Source organism: Sciurus carolinensis, chromosome 6 (genome assembly GCF_902686445.1).
Source record: "Sciurus carolinensis chromosome 6, mSciCar1.2, whole genome shotgun sequence".
NCBI classification, from domain to species: domain Eukaryota; kingdom Metazoa; phylum Chordata; class Mammalia; order Rodentia; family Sciuridae; genus Sciurus; species Sciurus carolinensis.
In genome coordinates, this window is record NC_062218.1 from 158,311,889 (window position 1) to 158,326,563 (window position 14,675).

The following is a 14,675-nucleotide window of genomic DNA, read 5'->3' on the forward strand; positions in this document are numbered from 1 at the left end:
CTGGAAATTCTTTCCTACTTTCCTGCTAGGAGATGTAAATCACCAACTTAATATAGTTGAGGCAGGCCAACAAACCTGTCTTTTGCTTTAACATCTTCCGTGGATTTGGGAATGTGTACTATAAAAAGGAAATGAAAGTAAATATGAGAAAGTACTCAGAGGCAACAAAGACTTTGTGTAGAAGGGAGGTCCTTCAAGGCAAAGAATTTAAAAGCAAGCTATTCCTAAGTCACTTGATAAATCACCTGGATCCAGAGGTGAACTTTGCTGTATGCATCTATTTATTTTAAAATTACACCAACAATCTGCTCAGTGAGCAGTACAGAGACTCTAAAAGTCAGCCTTGTGCCTCCTCCCAAAATCAGATAAACACATCTTCATAGGAAAGAACTCAAACATGGTTACAGTAATCTAATTCTAATGCAGGTTCTCTTTTGTAAATCTTAGCGGTGCTGAAGTTATTTGGTACACACAGGGAACTTTTAAAAAGTATTTTAATATAAATATAGCAGATGATCACTATAAAATGACTTTTGAATATATTTTCTTAGCCCTTTGACAGCATGCACTGTTTTTTTGTTGAAGAAGTTGGATACCCTGTGACCTAGATGTTCTGTTTCTAGAAATTTTTGTGGGGATATATAAGAGGGCAGTTGTTATGTTTCATTTAGATGTATGAGTTTACATGCAAAATAAGATTATTAAATTTTGGTGTAGCCTCAGTATTACACAACCATAAAAAGAATGCCTTGTAAACATCTTTACTAATGAGTCCAAATGTATTATAGAGATATAAATATAAAAGGTTGGAATAGTAAAATACCTCAGGTAAGACCTTGCTGTTATGCAAAATCTATAAAATTAAAAAATATATATATTTTCTGCATGAGGAAAACAACAAAAATGTTTGTATGAGGAATTCTAAAAGCACCATAGTTAAATTTCAGACGTATGAAAATTTATTTACAGATTAATTACAGGCAGAAAGTCGAGTTCTCTTATGTAAAGAGTTATAGAACTCAGTATTAAAAAGAAAACCTGGTAGAGAAAAAAAAAATCAACAAAAGATATGCACAAACAAGTCCCAGGAAAGGACATACATATAATATAAAAATGAAAATGTTAACCTCATATAAGACAAATATATACAAAATCTATACCGAGATTCTATGCCATTTAGAAATGTGTATTATAAAAATACATGTTGGTTACCAGAAAAATTTAAATCAACTTCAGTGTTCCTCAATAGGAGAATGTCTGAAAATACCAGGGCACACTCCTGTAATGGCAAGTTAAGCAGCTGGAGAGAGAGTGAGGGAGCCCTTTGTTGACAGAGGGTCTCCAGGACACATTGTTAAGTGGAAAAAGCTAGGCATGGACCACACGTAGAGTGTGCTCCAGGAGTGTAAAAGACTTGAGGGGAGAATATATAGTCTTATTTGCCTTATTTGTTGGGAATAGTATATATAATCCTATAAGAAGAATCTATCTTTGTAAGGACACATAACTCTTCATGTGTTTATATCCAAGGAATTAGGGATTAGGTGGGTCAGGGCCAGTTGTAGCTGCTTTTGTGCCAGTTTACAAATGGGTGCTGCTTCCTCAGCAACCTCTACTTCTGTCTCTCAGAAAAGTATTCTAAAATGCTGATTTTGTTAGTGTAAGGCCCTTGGCATCCACCCAGCAGAAAATTATAAACCATTAAGTCCCAAATTTTCAATTCTGGAAATAGTTCAACAAAATTGATGTGGGTACATTAAAATGGGTTGGAAATCATAACCTATGTCTTATTGTTATAAATGTTATACACATTATTATTATGTGTATGATTTTGTTATATACTTATATAAACTATATTTTAGCTTTTTTTGTTTGTTTGTTTTGTACTAGGGATTGAATTAGGAACACTTAATCACAGAGCCACATCCCCAGCCCTTTTTGGTATTTTATTTAGACAGGGTCTCACTGAGTTGCTTAGCACCTCATAAGTTGCTGAGGTTGGTGCTGAACTCCTTATCCTCCTGCCTCAGCCTCCAGAGCCATTGGGATTACAGGTGTGCACCACCACACCTGGCTGTATTTAAGCTTTTATAGGTGTTCCACGCATGTCTGGGACAGTGGAACAAAATGGATTAATAAAAGTAGGTAATGTTGAAGAAGTTTTTTCAAAAATTCAAGACTAAACTTATTATATTATTATTACTTGTATTATATTAAACTTATTAAGTTTCTTCTGTAGGAAATTAACCTTCAGTTGATTTGTGATTTTCTAGTAATAGTTTGTAATAATAGTAATTGTTATGGGGCGCAACTTAAGACCAATCACCACTGAGAAGTCCAAATTTGAGAGTCTTTATTAGCTTGTCAGCTGACTGTTTCACACAATGCACCAAAAATGGCTATTGGGAGAACAGCCCCAACCATAGGGTTGTAGGGTTTTTTATACCTTAAGTCAGTACATCAATCATAAGCATCTTTTGCTATGATTCAGAACTACAAATTAATATCATGAGATCTCAAATCATTAGCAGAAGGGGGAAGTGGGTCAAAATGACCTTAGGTACAAATTAAAGAATGGTTACTAACATCTAGACAATCACTGTTGACATGGTACATTGTTTAGGAAAATAGGAATCAAAAAGAAAACAATTTTTCATTATACAAGAATTGCCATTTTGTGTTGCCAAACATGTCATGCTAATCAATTGATGATGGGTACAGAAGTGGGTGTTCTCATGGGAGGCGCTAAGCAACTGTTGATGGGTACAGAGGCAGGGTGTTCCCATGGGAGAAGTATTTCCTACATAACATAGAGTCTCAAGGTAAAATGGAGTTTAGTCATTGCCCATATAGCCTGGCCTATAACATTTCCATGGAGTCTAATATGTCAAACCATCACATAATGAATAGAAAATTTATGATTTTCTACTAATCATTAGTAAAATAATAGTTTAGTGTTGGAAATATTTGATTTTATTACAGCCATCTTCTGGGTTTGTTTAGGTAAAACTTATGACTCATTAGAGTGATGTAACGTGGGTATAGTTCTTGATATTTTAATTTTGAGACGTGATCATAAAATATTTAATTATTTAGAAATACAAAGTTAAGTGAAAAAGAAAAGTGTGAAACTACACATTCAATATTCTTTTGCTAAGAAAATATATGCATGTATTTACTTGTATCTGTGTATGTATTATACAGTTATATGTATATGCCATGTGTCTATATGTGGAGATTTTTAGTAAAATAATATCTATATCTACATGTTCATATATAGGTTTGTATTCATGTATATATATGTGTATGTCTTAGGAAAAACAGTCTAGAAGGAATTAGATCAAATTGTAATTTTTTTTTCCATCGGTAGGATTTCAGAACTGTTTTCTTTGTATACGTTAATATTTTCCCACTTTTTATATTGATTATATATTTATGATAAGAATTTTAATGTTCTGTAAGAATTTGTACTGAATCTATTTTTTTTTTTCTTTATGAAAAGAGTTTTTCAGCTTATATCTTTAATGGATACCGGATTGCCTCGGTGTTCTAATGAGAAAATAGAACTTGCAATTCTGTGGTTCTTGGATCAGTTTCGCAAAACATATGTTGGTGATCAACTTCAAAGAACCTCAAAGGTAGGTGTTCACTACTAGAGATTTTTAAAATGTTATTGGAGGTGAAGAAAGATGTACATGTTGAACAACTGTGAGCTGAATGATACAGTTGGTGAATTTCTGTAAAAGAAATTTAATTGGTCAGTTGAACTCATTTGATGAATTGGTATTGAAATGCAATGTGAAGTTAATTTGTTAATTTTATATTTAGATTTAACATTTTCTTTGGAGATTGTCAGAGAAGTAGTAAATATTTTTTACGTGGATAATCACTAAATAGCTAAGATTGTTTTAAACACGTTAATGGATTTTGCCTTTTGTATTTCAAGATTGGAAATAAGATTTGCTTTCCAGTAATTTGGGCTTTTTTTTGACACTTGCTTATGGTTCACTCATTCCTTTACATTTTTACATGATAAATAATGATGATTAGGAGAATTTAGATATGTACTTGAAAGGCTGCAGTTAACTCACGTTAATGTGGGGAAGACTTGTATATGATAATTGAAAGTTCAGCATCAGCGAGTGTACATGAATTGATCTTGAGGCACATGAGAGATTATTGAGGGCTTTTAGTTGAGCCCTAAGTAGATACTTAGGAATACACTTGGCTTTCTGTATTTGCAGATGTTATATCCACAGATTCAGCCAACTATAGGTGGAAAATATTTTTTTAAAAATTGAGTTTGTACCAAACTCTGATCACGTTCTTTTTCCTTGTCATTATTCCCTATACAGTACAGTGTAATAACTGTTTACCCAGCACCAACATTGTATTAGGTATTGTAAGTCATCTAGAGATGAGTCAAAGCATGTGAGGAATGTGTATAGGTCATATGCAAATACTACGCTATTTTATTTATGGGACTTAAGCATCTGAAGATTTGGGTAGCTGGAGGGGAAGGTCCTGAAACCACTGTTCCCCAGATTCTAAGAGACTACTGTTATTAGGACCCTAGTAAGATCTGTGAAGTGTTTTTGTTTTTTTCTTTAATTCCTACTTTATGGAACAGTAACTATAAGAGGTTCTAAGTTTATTCTTAAGTGATTTGAATAAGATTTTAGATAAGGTTGTAGTGATGTTGAAGAATGTTTTTCATTTGAAAATCCTGAAATAAACTTTATACACTTAATTGGGCTTTTTTGTCCTAGGTAATTTAACTTAACCTTCAGTTTACTTGGGATTTTCTGATAATTGTGTAGTAGGATAGCACAAATACTTGTCTGGTTTTAGAAGTCAAAATCATGGGAGCAGTGAATATGAAGGAGCATGGGTGCTTTTGTGAGTGGCTGGTGCTACACATCTTGATGTAGGTGGTGGGGACTTGGACATATTCCCTCTGTACATTCATTAAGCTGCTCACTGGTTTCTACCCCTTGTGGTGTGGATTTATGTATATTTTTATTTCAAAAAACTTTTGCTTAAAAAAGTTTCTGTAATTGAGGGAGACATGAAATTAAAGCTCTAAATTATTTTAAAAAATCATATTTTAGTTTATTTCAGGCATATTTGCTTTTTAAGGAAGTGATATAGCTTTATGCTTCTTAGTCAAATTTATTGTGATATTTTATTGCCATTTAGAAAGAATATCAGTAAAATTTTCTTAGAATTTAGCTACTATTGAATGAGATCATTATGAAGAAAAAGGAGTAGCTAGAAATAAATGTATTAAGTTGTCAATAAGACAAAGTAGGATCAGAAAGGAATTATGTTGTATAAATTTTATACAGGGTATCTTTTAACTCCCAGATGGGTGTTAGGTGAAGGTCGAAGATAAATCACATTATAATAGATTGTCTTATTTAATACACCCAAAGAGTTTGTTACATTGCTTTTGCAAAAGTGAATACTCCTGAAACATTTCTAATCCAGTATTTTTTGACTTGGGTCTTAAATCAGAACAGTATAATGTGGAATCAGTGAAAAAGCTTTGTAATTATTATCTTTAAAGTGCTTAGTAAATATATAAAATTAGACTAATTGTTTTAAAGCAATGAGATTTGGAATTTTCCCCCTGAATTTTTATTTGAAATAATATACACACGTGTGTATAAATGTGTAACTTTGATGTAAGGTAGTGTGAAAAAGTAAGTTATAATTAGTTTCTCTTTTGTGAAAAAGCTTATGTATTAGAAAGAGTAAACACATCATCAGACTGGTGTTGATTCCTCTAACACTTTTGGTGTGTGCATCTTGCCCTGTTAATTAGAAGAGTTTAGTCCTAAGGTGACTTTATTTCTAGGGCATTCCTATTACTTAACCCCAAAGTGAAGCTAACTTCCCACTCTTCAGTTTCTCTGACCTACTGATGATTTGTCTTGTAACAGGAACCATTTTTGTGGGTTCCTGACATTTGCCCTGCCACTTCTGGGGGCTCTGCACATTCTCTGTTCCTTAAAAAGAGGTGTCACAATTGTTGTGTCTGTTCCCATATTACTAATCACAGAAGAGACTCTTAAGACATTTAATAGGTACTGTATAGTTAGCCCTCCATTTCCATGGGTTCCACATCTGGGGATTCCACCAACTGCATATCAGAAATATTCAGAACTGAAAATTGCACTTGTACTGAATATGTACAGATTTTTTTTTCTTGTTATTATTCCCTAAATAGTACAAGAGGACTATCTACCTAACACTTGCATTGTATTAGGTATTATAAGGAACCTAGAAATGATATAAATTATGCAAGAGGATGTGCATAGGTTGTATGCAAGTACTGTGCCATTTATATAGGGGACCTGAGCATCTGTGCACTTTGGTTTCTGTGGGGAGTCCTGGAACCAGTCTCCTGTGCATACCCAGGAGAACCATCCTGTTTCTGGCAACTGACTAAGGAATACTAGGTGGAAGCTTATTTCTTAGTGTGTATATTGTCTGGTTCCAAATCATGGCCAATAAGAGGGTGGTATTGGTTACAGTGATATTTAACAATTAGACCTTTTTTTTTTTTTTTTTTTGATCAGGAACTGTGCCAAGCATTTTAAAGCATTGTCTCATTTAATTTATCACATACAATATGACTTACAAGAGACTCTTTTGTACATTTCATCAACTTCATGATTCAGTACTTAGATGCTCTATTTCTGGGATATTAGAACAGAATATTCCCTCTGCCTAGGAAATGTCTTTAAAAATCAGATTTCACCTCTCTGCCTTATTCTTTTAACTCCTACTTATCTTTCATATCAGATACCTTATCCTTTTGAATGCCCTTAACTCTCAAATTCTGAGACAGATCCTTTGGGCTTTGTTCTGTAGCACCTGTTTACCCCCTATTTTAGCATTTATTATGCTAATTTGCAAGTATTATTAGCAGAACATGTATGGACTGTGATTTTTGGTTAGCATGGCTTCTCTCGTTTATTGTTATCATCCCCAAGGGCCTGGCATACGACTTGTATGCTTTCTACTAACTTGAATGTTCGTATTTAGTAGAATTCTGTAGGAATTGGGCTTATAACTCAGGTTTAGTACTTTCAGAATATATTCTTTAGTTGGAAAATGACATACTGACTTCAGTAAAATTATTCAATTTTAAATAAGGTATGATATTATCTTGATAATTTTATTGAAAACCTCTATAAATAACAATATGTTTTACATAAGTAAATGCTTCAGGGACCGGGGTGGAATTACTGAAGATTCCTGTGACATATATGATAGAAGTACATTCTATAAGTGAGAAAGAAGTCCTGAGTTTTCACTGTAGACCTTTATTGAATGGTTAGCCTATACCAGATATTTTGCTTAGAACCTGACAAGTGTTATCTGATTTCATTTGCACAAAACACTATGAAAATAGTTATTATCACCCTCCCTTTCTGTCGACATGGAAACTGAGGCTTGGAGCCATTTAAAAATGGCTGAAACGGTCTTTGAACCTGGGCACCTAACTTGGGGACCTGTGCTATTAACCACTTTGTTATGTTGCTTCCTATTGGATCTTCTCCCAGGTACATAGAATGTGCCCTTCAAACTCAACAGGCTCCCAAGGAACTCCTTGTCTAATGACATCATTTCCTCCTGCTTTTTTATTTCAAGGAAGAATGGCAGTCAACCCAAAATTTCTTCCTTGTACTTCTTGAATATGATCTCTCACCTCATCCTGCTTATTTTATTTGCTAATTACCTCTCAGATTCACTTCTTTCTCCTCCTCCTTCCTTTTTAACATCATTGTCATTGCTTGTCATTTCTCACTGGATTTAAAAAGTTTTCTGTCTTTGTTTCCATTTTGCATCTCCCCACTTCTGTCCATTGCCCATACTGCTACCGTAGTAACCTTTTTTTTCATTAGCAAATGAGAGAATAAGAGTAATGAATGTGCATATGCTCATCATCTACCTATGTCAAATCTTAATGCTTTGCTATATTTCAGATATGTGTATTTTTGAATTAAACCTTAATGACTCTATTGCTACTCTGATTGTTTTGCTTGTGTCTTGCCCAAAAGAAATAGCGATCCTAAATTTAGTGTTATTTTCATCTATAATTTTGTTCTTTTTCCACATTTTCAGTGTTTTTATAAACAAAATAGTGTTGTTAACTTTGTGTAAAAGTATTGTGCATTTGGATCTTTAGAAACTTGCCTTTTGGAGCTCCAGTGGCGCAATCGGTTAGCGTGCGGTACTTATAAGAAACTTGCCTTTTTTGATCAATATTGGTTTTGAAATTTGTCCATAATACTGTGGTTCTAATTAATTTATTTTAATTATTGAGTGGTATCACAGTTATTATGTCATTATTTAGTAATTTTTTTGTGTGGTGATATTTGTTGGCTTAGTTACAGTTCTTTAAATTTTGCAAACTGTACCCAGTAAACCTTCTTGTACTTGGCTCTTCAGGCTTGTGTAAGCTTTGTGAAGATAACAGTGGATTGCAGGCTGCAGACCACAGGTCTAACTTTACTAGACTTCAAGTTGTCCTCCCAGGTGTTGGCCTGGGACTCTTCCCTCTCCCCAAAGCAGGCATGCTTTTCTGTTGCACTGCATTATTGGAACATCTGCTTTGGTTAGACCTACAGTTTTTCCAGACTTTAGGAATCATATTTCATCCTGGTGCTTAAAATTCTGTTAGTTTCCCATTATGTAGAGAATGAATTCCTCCTGTGATCTACCTTTGCAGGCTTTTCTTTTGACACTTCATTCCACTGTGGCATGTTTTGTGCTGCTGCCTCTTTTTCCCTGGCCTATTCCTACTCAGTGTCCAGTAGCTGTTGGTAAGAAAGTACTGGGCAGGGGGGCCAAGCATTTGACAGGAAGTCAGCGATCCACCTCCCCTTAAGTTTTTAATTAAAGAGGAATATGGGCAACTAAAGAAAAAAGTCACAGAATCTATCCATTTATGCAGTCAAATTGAATATGATGAGTAAAGAGAAAAACTGTTAAGTACATGGCGGTGGGACATTTGATTACCTTTATATGAGACTTTGGCTTATGACTTCATACAAAAGTCAATTCTGAGTTATTAGAGGACTATAAATATGAATAGCAGATTACCTTTATGATTCAGGGGTAGGGAAGAATTTTTTTTAAGACATAAAAAGCCCAAACCTCAAACCCAAAGGTTGATATAGTCTACCCACAATAAAGTAAAAGCTCCATGGATCAGAAGGTACAATAAACAGAGTAAAAGAAAAGCTGTAAGCTGGGCACAGTGGTGCATGTCTGTAATCCCAGCTACTCAAGAGACTGAGGTATGGGGTCATGAGTTCAAGCCAGCCTGGGCAACACAGGCTGTTGCAAAAAACAAACAAAAATTCATAACAATAGCAAGAAAATAGCACAAAAGCACATGTAACCTAGAAAGAATCAATATTCAGTTATGTTAAGTTCTGATCAAAGAAAATCTATGGTGTAGAGAAGTGGGCAATATATATGAATAAACAGTTCACAGAAAAAGGAACCACAGTGGCCAATAAACATCATCTTAACCCTTCAGGCTGTTATTTAAAAAATACCATAAGCAACTAACTTTCCGGAAACTTGGAAGTCCAAGGCCAAAGTATCAGCAGATTCAATAATGGATAGAATAACCAGGCAGATGATCTATAAGGAAATAGCAGGTTTCAACATTTCGTTTATTTACTTACTCAGTTTACTTACTCAATTTACTTACTCTGGAGAGTGAGGTACTGGGATTGAACCCAAGGCCTCATGCATGCCAGACAAATGCTCTACCACTGAGCCACATCTCTAGCTCTTGAACAACATTTTAACCAGCTAACCCAGCAGATATCTGTAGATCACTCCAGCCCTAAACACCAGAGCACACATTCTACTCAAGTGCACACACAGCCTTCTCCAGAGCAGACGTTATGCTGTACCATAAAACAAAACTCAGCAAATTTAGGAGGACTGAAGTAATGCAGATTGTGTGTTCCATAAAAGACTTGCATCTAGAATATAAAGAACTCTTAACAACTCAATGACAAAAATGATAAATAACTCAAAAATAAACAAAATGGGCTGGAGATAAGACTCAGTTGTAGAACCTTTGCCTAGTGTGCATGAGACCCTGGGTTTAATTCCCAGCACTAAAAAAAATTTTTTTAATGAGCAGAGGATTTGAATAGTTATTTCTTCACAGAAGATATATGAATGGCCAGTAAGCACATGGAAAGATGTTGAGCATTACTAGTTGTCAAGGAAGTTAATGTCAATACAATAGTGAGATCCTACTTATTAGGATGCATATTAAAAAAAATAAGTATTGGTGAGAATATGGAGAAACAAACCCTCATGCTGCTGAAGGGAAGGTAAAATTGATGCAGCCAATGTGGAAAACAGTATGTCAGTTCTTCAGAAGGTTAAATAGAAACATAGGCTCCAGTAATTCAACTCCTGTGTATATACCCAAGGAAAATGAAACCACACAACCACATGGAGACTACACAGATGTTCACAGAAGCATCATTTCTAGTAGCAACAAAGTGGAAAAAATCTGAATGTCTGTTACCTGATGAATGGATAGACAAAATTTAGTATATCCTCAAATGGAATGTTATTAAGTCATAAAAAGAAATGAAGTAATCATACATGCTCTTATGGTTTGGATGTGAGGTGTCCCCCAAAAACTCACATGTGAGACAATGCAGGAAGGTTCAGAGGAGAAATAATTGGGTTGTAAGAGTCCTAGCCCAATCCGTGAATAATCCTGATGGGATTAATTGAAGTGGTAGGATGTGACTGGAGGAGGTGGGAATTGGGGTGTGGCTATGGGGTATATATTTTGTATCTGGAGAGTGAGGTCTCTCTACTTCATGATGATGTGAGCTGCTTCCTTCTGCCATGCTCTTCCGCCATGATATTCTGCCTCACCTTGAACCCTGAGGAATGGAGCTAGCTTTCTATGGACTAAGACCTCTGAAACTGTGAGCCCTCAAATAAACCTTTTCTCCTCTACAGTTGTGCTGGTCAGATCCTTTTAGTCACAGCAGTGAAAAAGCTGACTAAAACACTTGCTATAATATAAATGATCATTGAAAACATTATGCTAAGTGAAATAAGCCTGTCATAAAAAAACACATGATTCCATTTTTATGAAATCTCTGAAAGAAGCAAATTTATAGGTACTGGAAGTAGGTTATTGAGTCCTGAATCTGGGGTTTTGGAGATTGGGCACTCACAGCTAAAACATGTGAGTTTCTTTTGGTGGTATTGAAATATTTAAAATTGATTTTGGTGTTGGTTGCAGGTATCTGTGGATATACTAAAAACCATTGGATTGTACATGTATGGATTATATAGTAGGCAGACGGCTCAAAGCTGTTACAAAAAAAATCATAACTCACATTTAAAAAGGTTACAATATGTAAATAAGCACACTGGAAGAAGGTACCCAAATGACTGATAGGCACATACAAAACATTCAGTGTTGTTAGTCATCATCAGAGAAATACTAATTAAAACCCAAGTGAGATATCTTGCACTGGCAAAATGGCTAAATATTAAAAAGACCAATAAAACCAAGCCCTGAGAATGATGTGGAAGATATCATACTGTCATTTGTTTCTGGTCAGAATATAAATTGTTATAACTATTTTGGAAAATTATTTGATTGTTAATCTCTTAAAGCTGAACATAGCCTATCAAAAAAGATCATTTATATAAGTCTATTGTGTAATTGTGGAGGATAAGTGGAAACTTGGCTCTCAGCTGGAGAATGGATGAATTGTGACACAGTCATCAAGGGGATTCTGTATACAGAACAGTGAAATTCATTTTTTGGATAAATCCAAAAAGTCTTCATAATATCATATGAAAAAGTGACAAAAGGATACATGTGATATTCCCTTATGTCAGATATGTTAAAAATAGTGTATGTTCATGAGCTCTGTAGTGAAAATTTAAAGATGTGCACAGGATTGGTAGACAATAAATTCAGGATAATGGTTGTCTTTGCTTGAGAAGAGGAATGGGATTAGGGGAAAGGCACATTTCAGCTATATCTATAATTTCTTTTTTTTTTTTTTTAATATCAGAATTAGGGCTGATCTGCATCCCCAACCTTTTGTTTTTGTTTTGAGAAAGGGTCTCCCTAAATTACTTAGGCTGGCCCTAACTTTGAACTTGGTATTCTCCTGCCTCAGCTTCCTGAGTTGCTGGGATTACAGGCATACACCACCATGCCCAGGTTATATATGTAATTTTTTTTAGTCTGCATGTGAAGTGTGTGTGGGTGTTTATTATATTTTGTGCTTTTTCTCAAATTTGAAACATTTAATAATCTACAAAAGAAATAATTATAGGAACTTGAGTTAAACATAACAAATTAAATATTCATATTTAATCTTGAATACTCTTGAAACTCTAATGACACTATAGGAATAAAGAGAAATAAATTTGCAAGGGATAAAGGTAGGAGGAATGTTAAGTTTAAAGACTCGAAGCTAGCAACTGGGTTTATAAGTGCTAACTGTCTTAATGCGCCTGAGAAAACTGAACCTGAAATTTTTGCAGTGAAGAAAGCCAGTGGTTGACCAAATAATTTATAGTAAGAATGCTGAAAAAGCTCAGAACTGGGGCACACTATATACCTTTGAATGCTAGGGTTCAGGGTATAGCTGGAAATAGGAGAATGGATTTAAAATGTGCATTAGGAGTAATTGGATTCCCAGCACCCCTACCTACCTCAGTATAGATAGAGACTCCCTCTTCCAAGTTCTTGCAAGAACAGTTATAAGTTTTGTTTTATTTTTAAATGAAAATTCAGACAGTTGGGGAATAAGAGTGAGATTCTGGGCTTAAAAATACTTAGAACTTACACAACTCTTGGTTATTGTAAAACTGTTAGCTAGGCTTGAAATCCCAAAGCAGGAGTTTGGCGAAATGCTTTTGTGTCAGAGAAACTTATTTAAGAGAGAGAACTACAGATACAGATAGATAGTTTAAGCCTTTTGAGAGTGACAGATCTAGGAAAGGAGCCATGTGGTGGTTTTGTGCATCCAGTGTGGTGGGTTCTTCCTGAGAGACATGAGACTCAGGAGTTTAGAATATAATTATAGTTATCCAGCATGATCATAAAACAAAATGTAAGATGTAGCTAATGTATATATGTGTGTGTGTTCCATTCAAAGTATTAAGATATAATCTAAGACATTAAAACTCTTCTAAATATAATAATTTCTTAGAATGTAGCAGAATCTTGCATTATTTATTTCCTCTATATTTTTGTATCCATCAGTTATTCTCTGGCAAATGTTAATAGTACACTCCTTTATTTCATTATTTGCTGTTGCTTACTGCATTTACAAATTTTCTCAATTTATTCACTTAGTAGGAAAAGTTTAATTTTAATCCATTTAAAATTGGATTTAAAATTTTAAAAGTGATAAGAGTACTTTTAACATACACAGCTTGGCTTACAAATATCTACCAAAAGTTGGAAGTTTTGAACTTTGTTTTTTTTAATCTCTTTATTTATTCAAGCCATCCCTACCATAACTATCAGTTTTGCCTTGGTTGGTGTTAAGGTTTAGATGTGGTGTCCCCCTAAAGCTCATGTGCAAGACAGTGCAAGGTTTGGAGGAGAAATGATTGGGTTCTAGCCTTAACCTAATCAGTGAATTAATCCCTAATGGGGTTAATGGGTGGTAACTGGAGGCAGCTGGTGGCAGTGGTTCATTGGGGTGTGGTTATGGGGTATGTATTTGTATCTGGAGAGTGGAGTCTCTCTGCTTTCTGATCTTCTGTGAGCTGCCTCCTCCTTCCACACACTCCACCATGATGTTCAGCCTCACCTCAAGCCCCAAGGATTGGAGCCGGCCTTCTGTGGACTAAGATATCTGAAACTGTGAGCCCTCAAATAAACCTTTTTCCTCCTCTACAATTGTTCTGGTTGGGTCCTTTAGTTATAGCAGTGAAAAATCTGACTAAAATAGTTGATTACAAAACTCACCAGTAAGTGAAATTCCAAAAGTTAGTAAAAATGGGGTTGTTTAGGTACTGGAATCTATTTTTCACCAAAAAATAGATCCACAAGGAGCTATTTAATCAGTGACACTTATAAAGCATAGTATTAATAGAATGCCTGAATTCTAGCCTCCCAGTATAGGAAATCAGAAATTGAGAGGGAAGCAAGTTCCCCTTTCCCTCTCTGAATTTAAATTTTAAAATAAACAAGTTAGTCTTAGAGTTTGTCTTTCTCTTCATGACCTGTTTTCATCCTCTGAGAACAGGGCATGAAGAGTTCCATCCTCTGAAATGATCTGTTTTCCTTTGACCACCTCAGCACACACGAACACCTACACACACCTCAGCACACACAAACACCTGCATACACCTCAGCGCACACGAACACCTGCACACACCCATATATCTCAAGTTTGCTTTCTTTCCAAGTGCCTGGCGTCTGCCAGATGTCAGCTGGACGGCCTTCCAAGTAGAGGTTGTCGTGCTGTTACAGGAATGTGTTCTCCTGTAGAGGATTTACCCTTTCAAAAGAAGGGTATTTGTTAGTGCCAGAGAGCCCAAGTAGAACACTGAAGTGAAGTGAAATTAAATGGGGCTCTGTGGAGGGGCGGCATCTTGTCTGGGAGTACGTGCCCAGGTTCTTC

The 14,675-nt window shown here is 35.2% G+C and overlaps 1 protein-coding gene across 4 annotated transcripts in view; it reads left to right on the top strand.

Moving 5' to 3' along the window:
• Ranbp17 (RAN binding protein 17) overlaps positions 1 to 14,675 on the top strand; it is a 278,012-nt gene that overhangs the window by 60,497 nt on the left and 202,840 nt on the right. For all 4 annotated transcript variants that reach the window (XM_047555336.1, XM_047555337.1, XM_047555338.1 and 1 more), the window contains one exon: positions 3,503 to 3,638. In XM_047555336.1, coding sequence (XP_047411292.1) covers positions 3,503 to 3,638 — 136 coding nt within the window. The remainder of the gene's footprint in view (positions 1 to 3,502; positions 3,639 to 14,675) is intronic.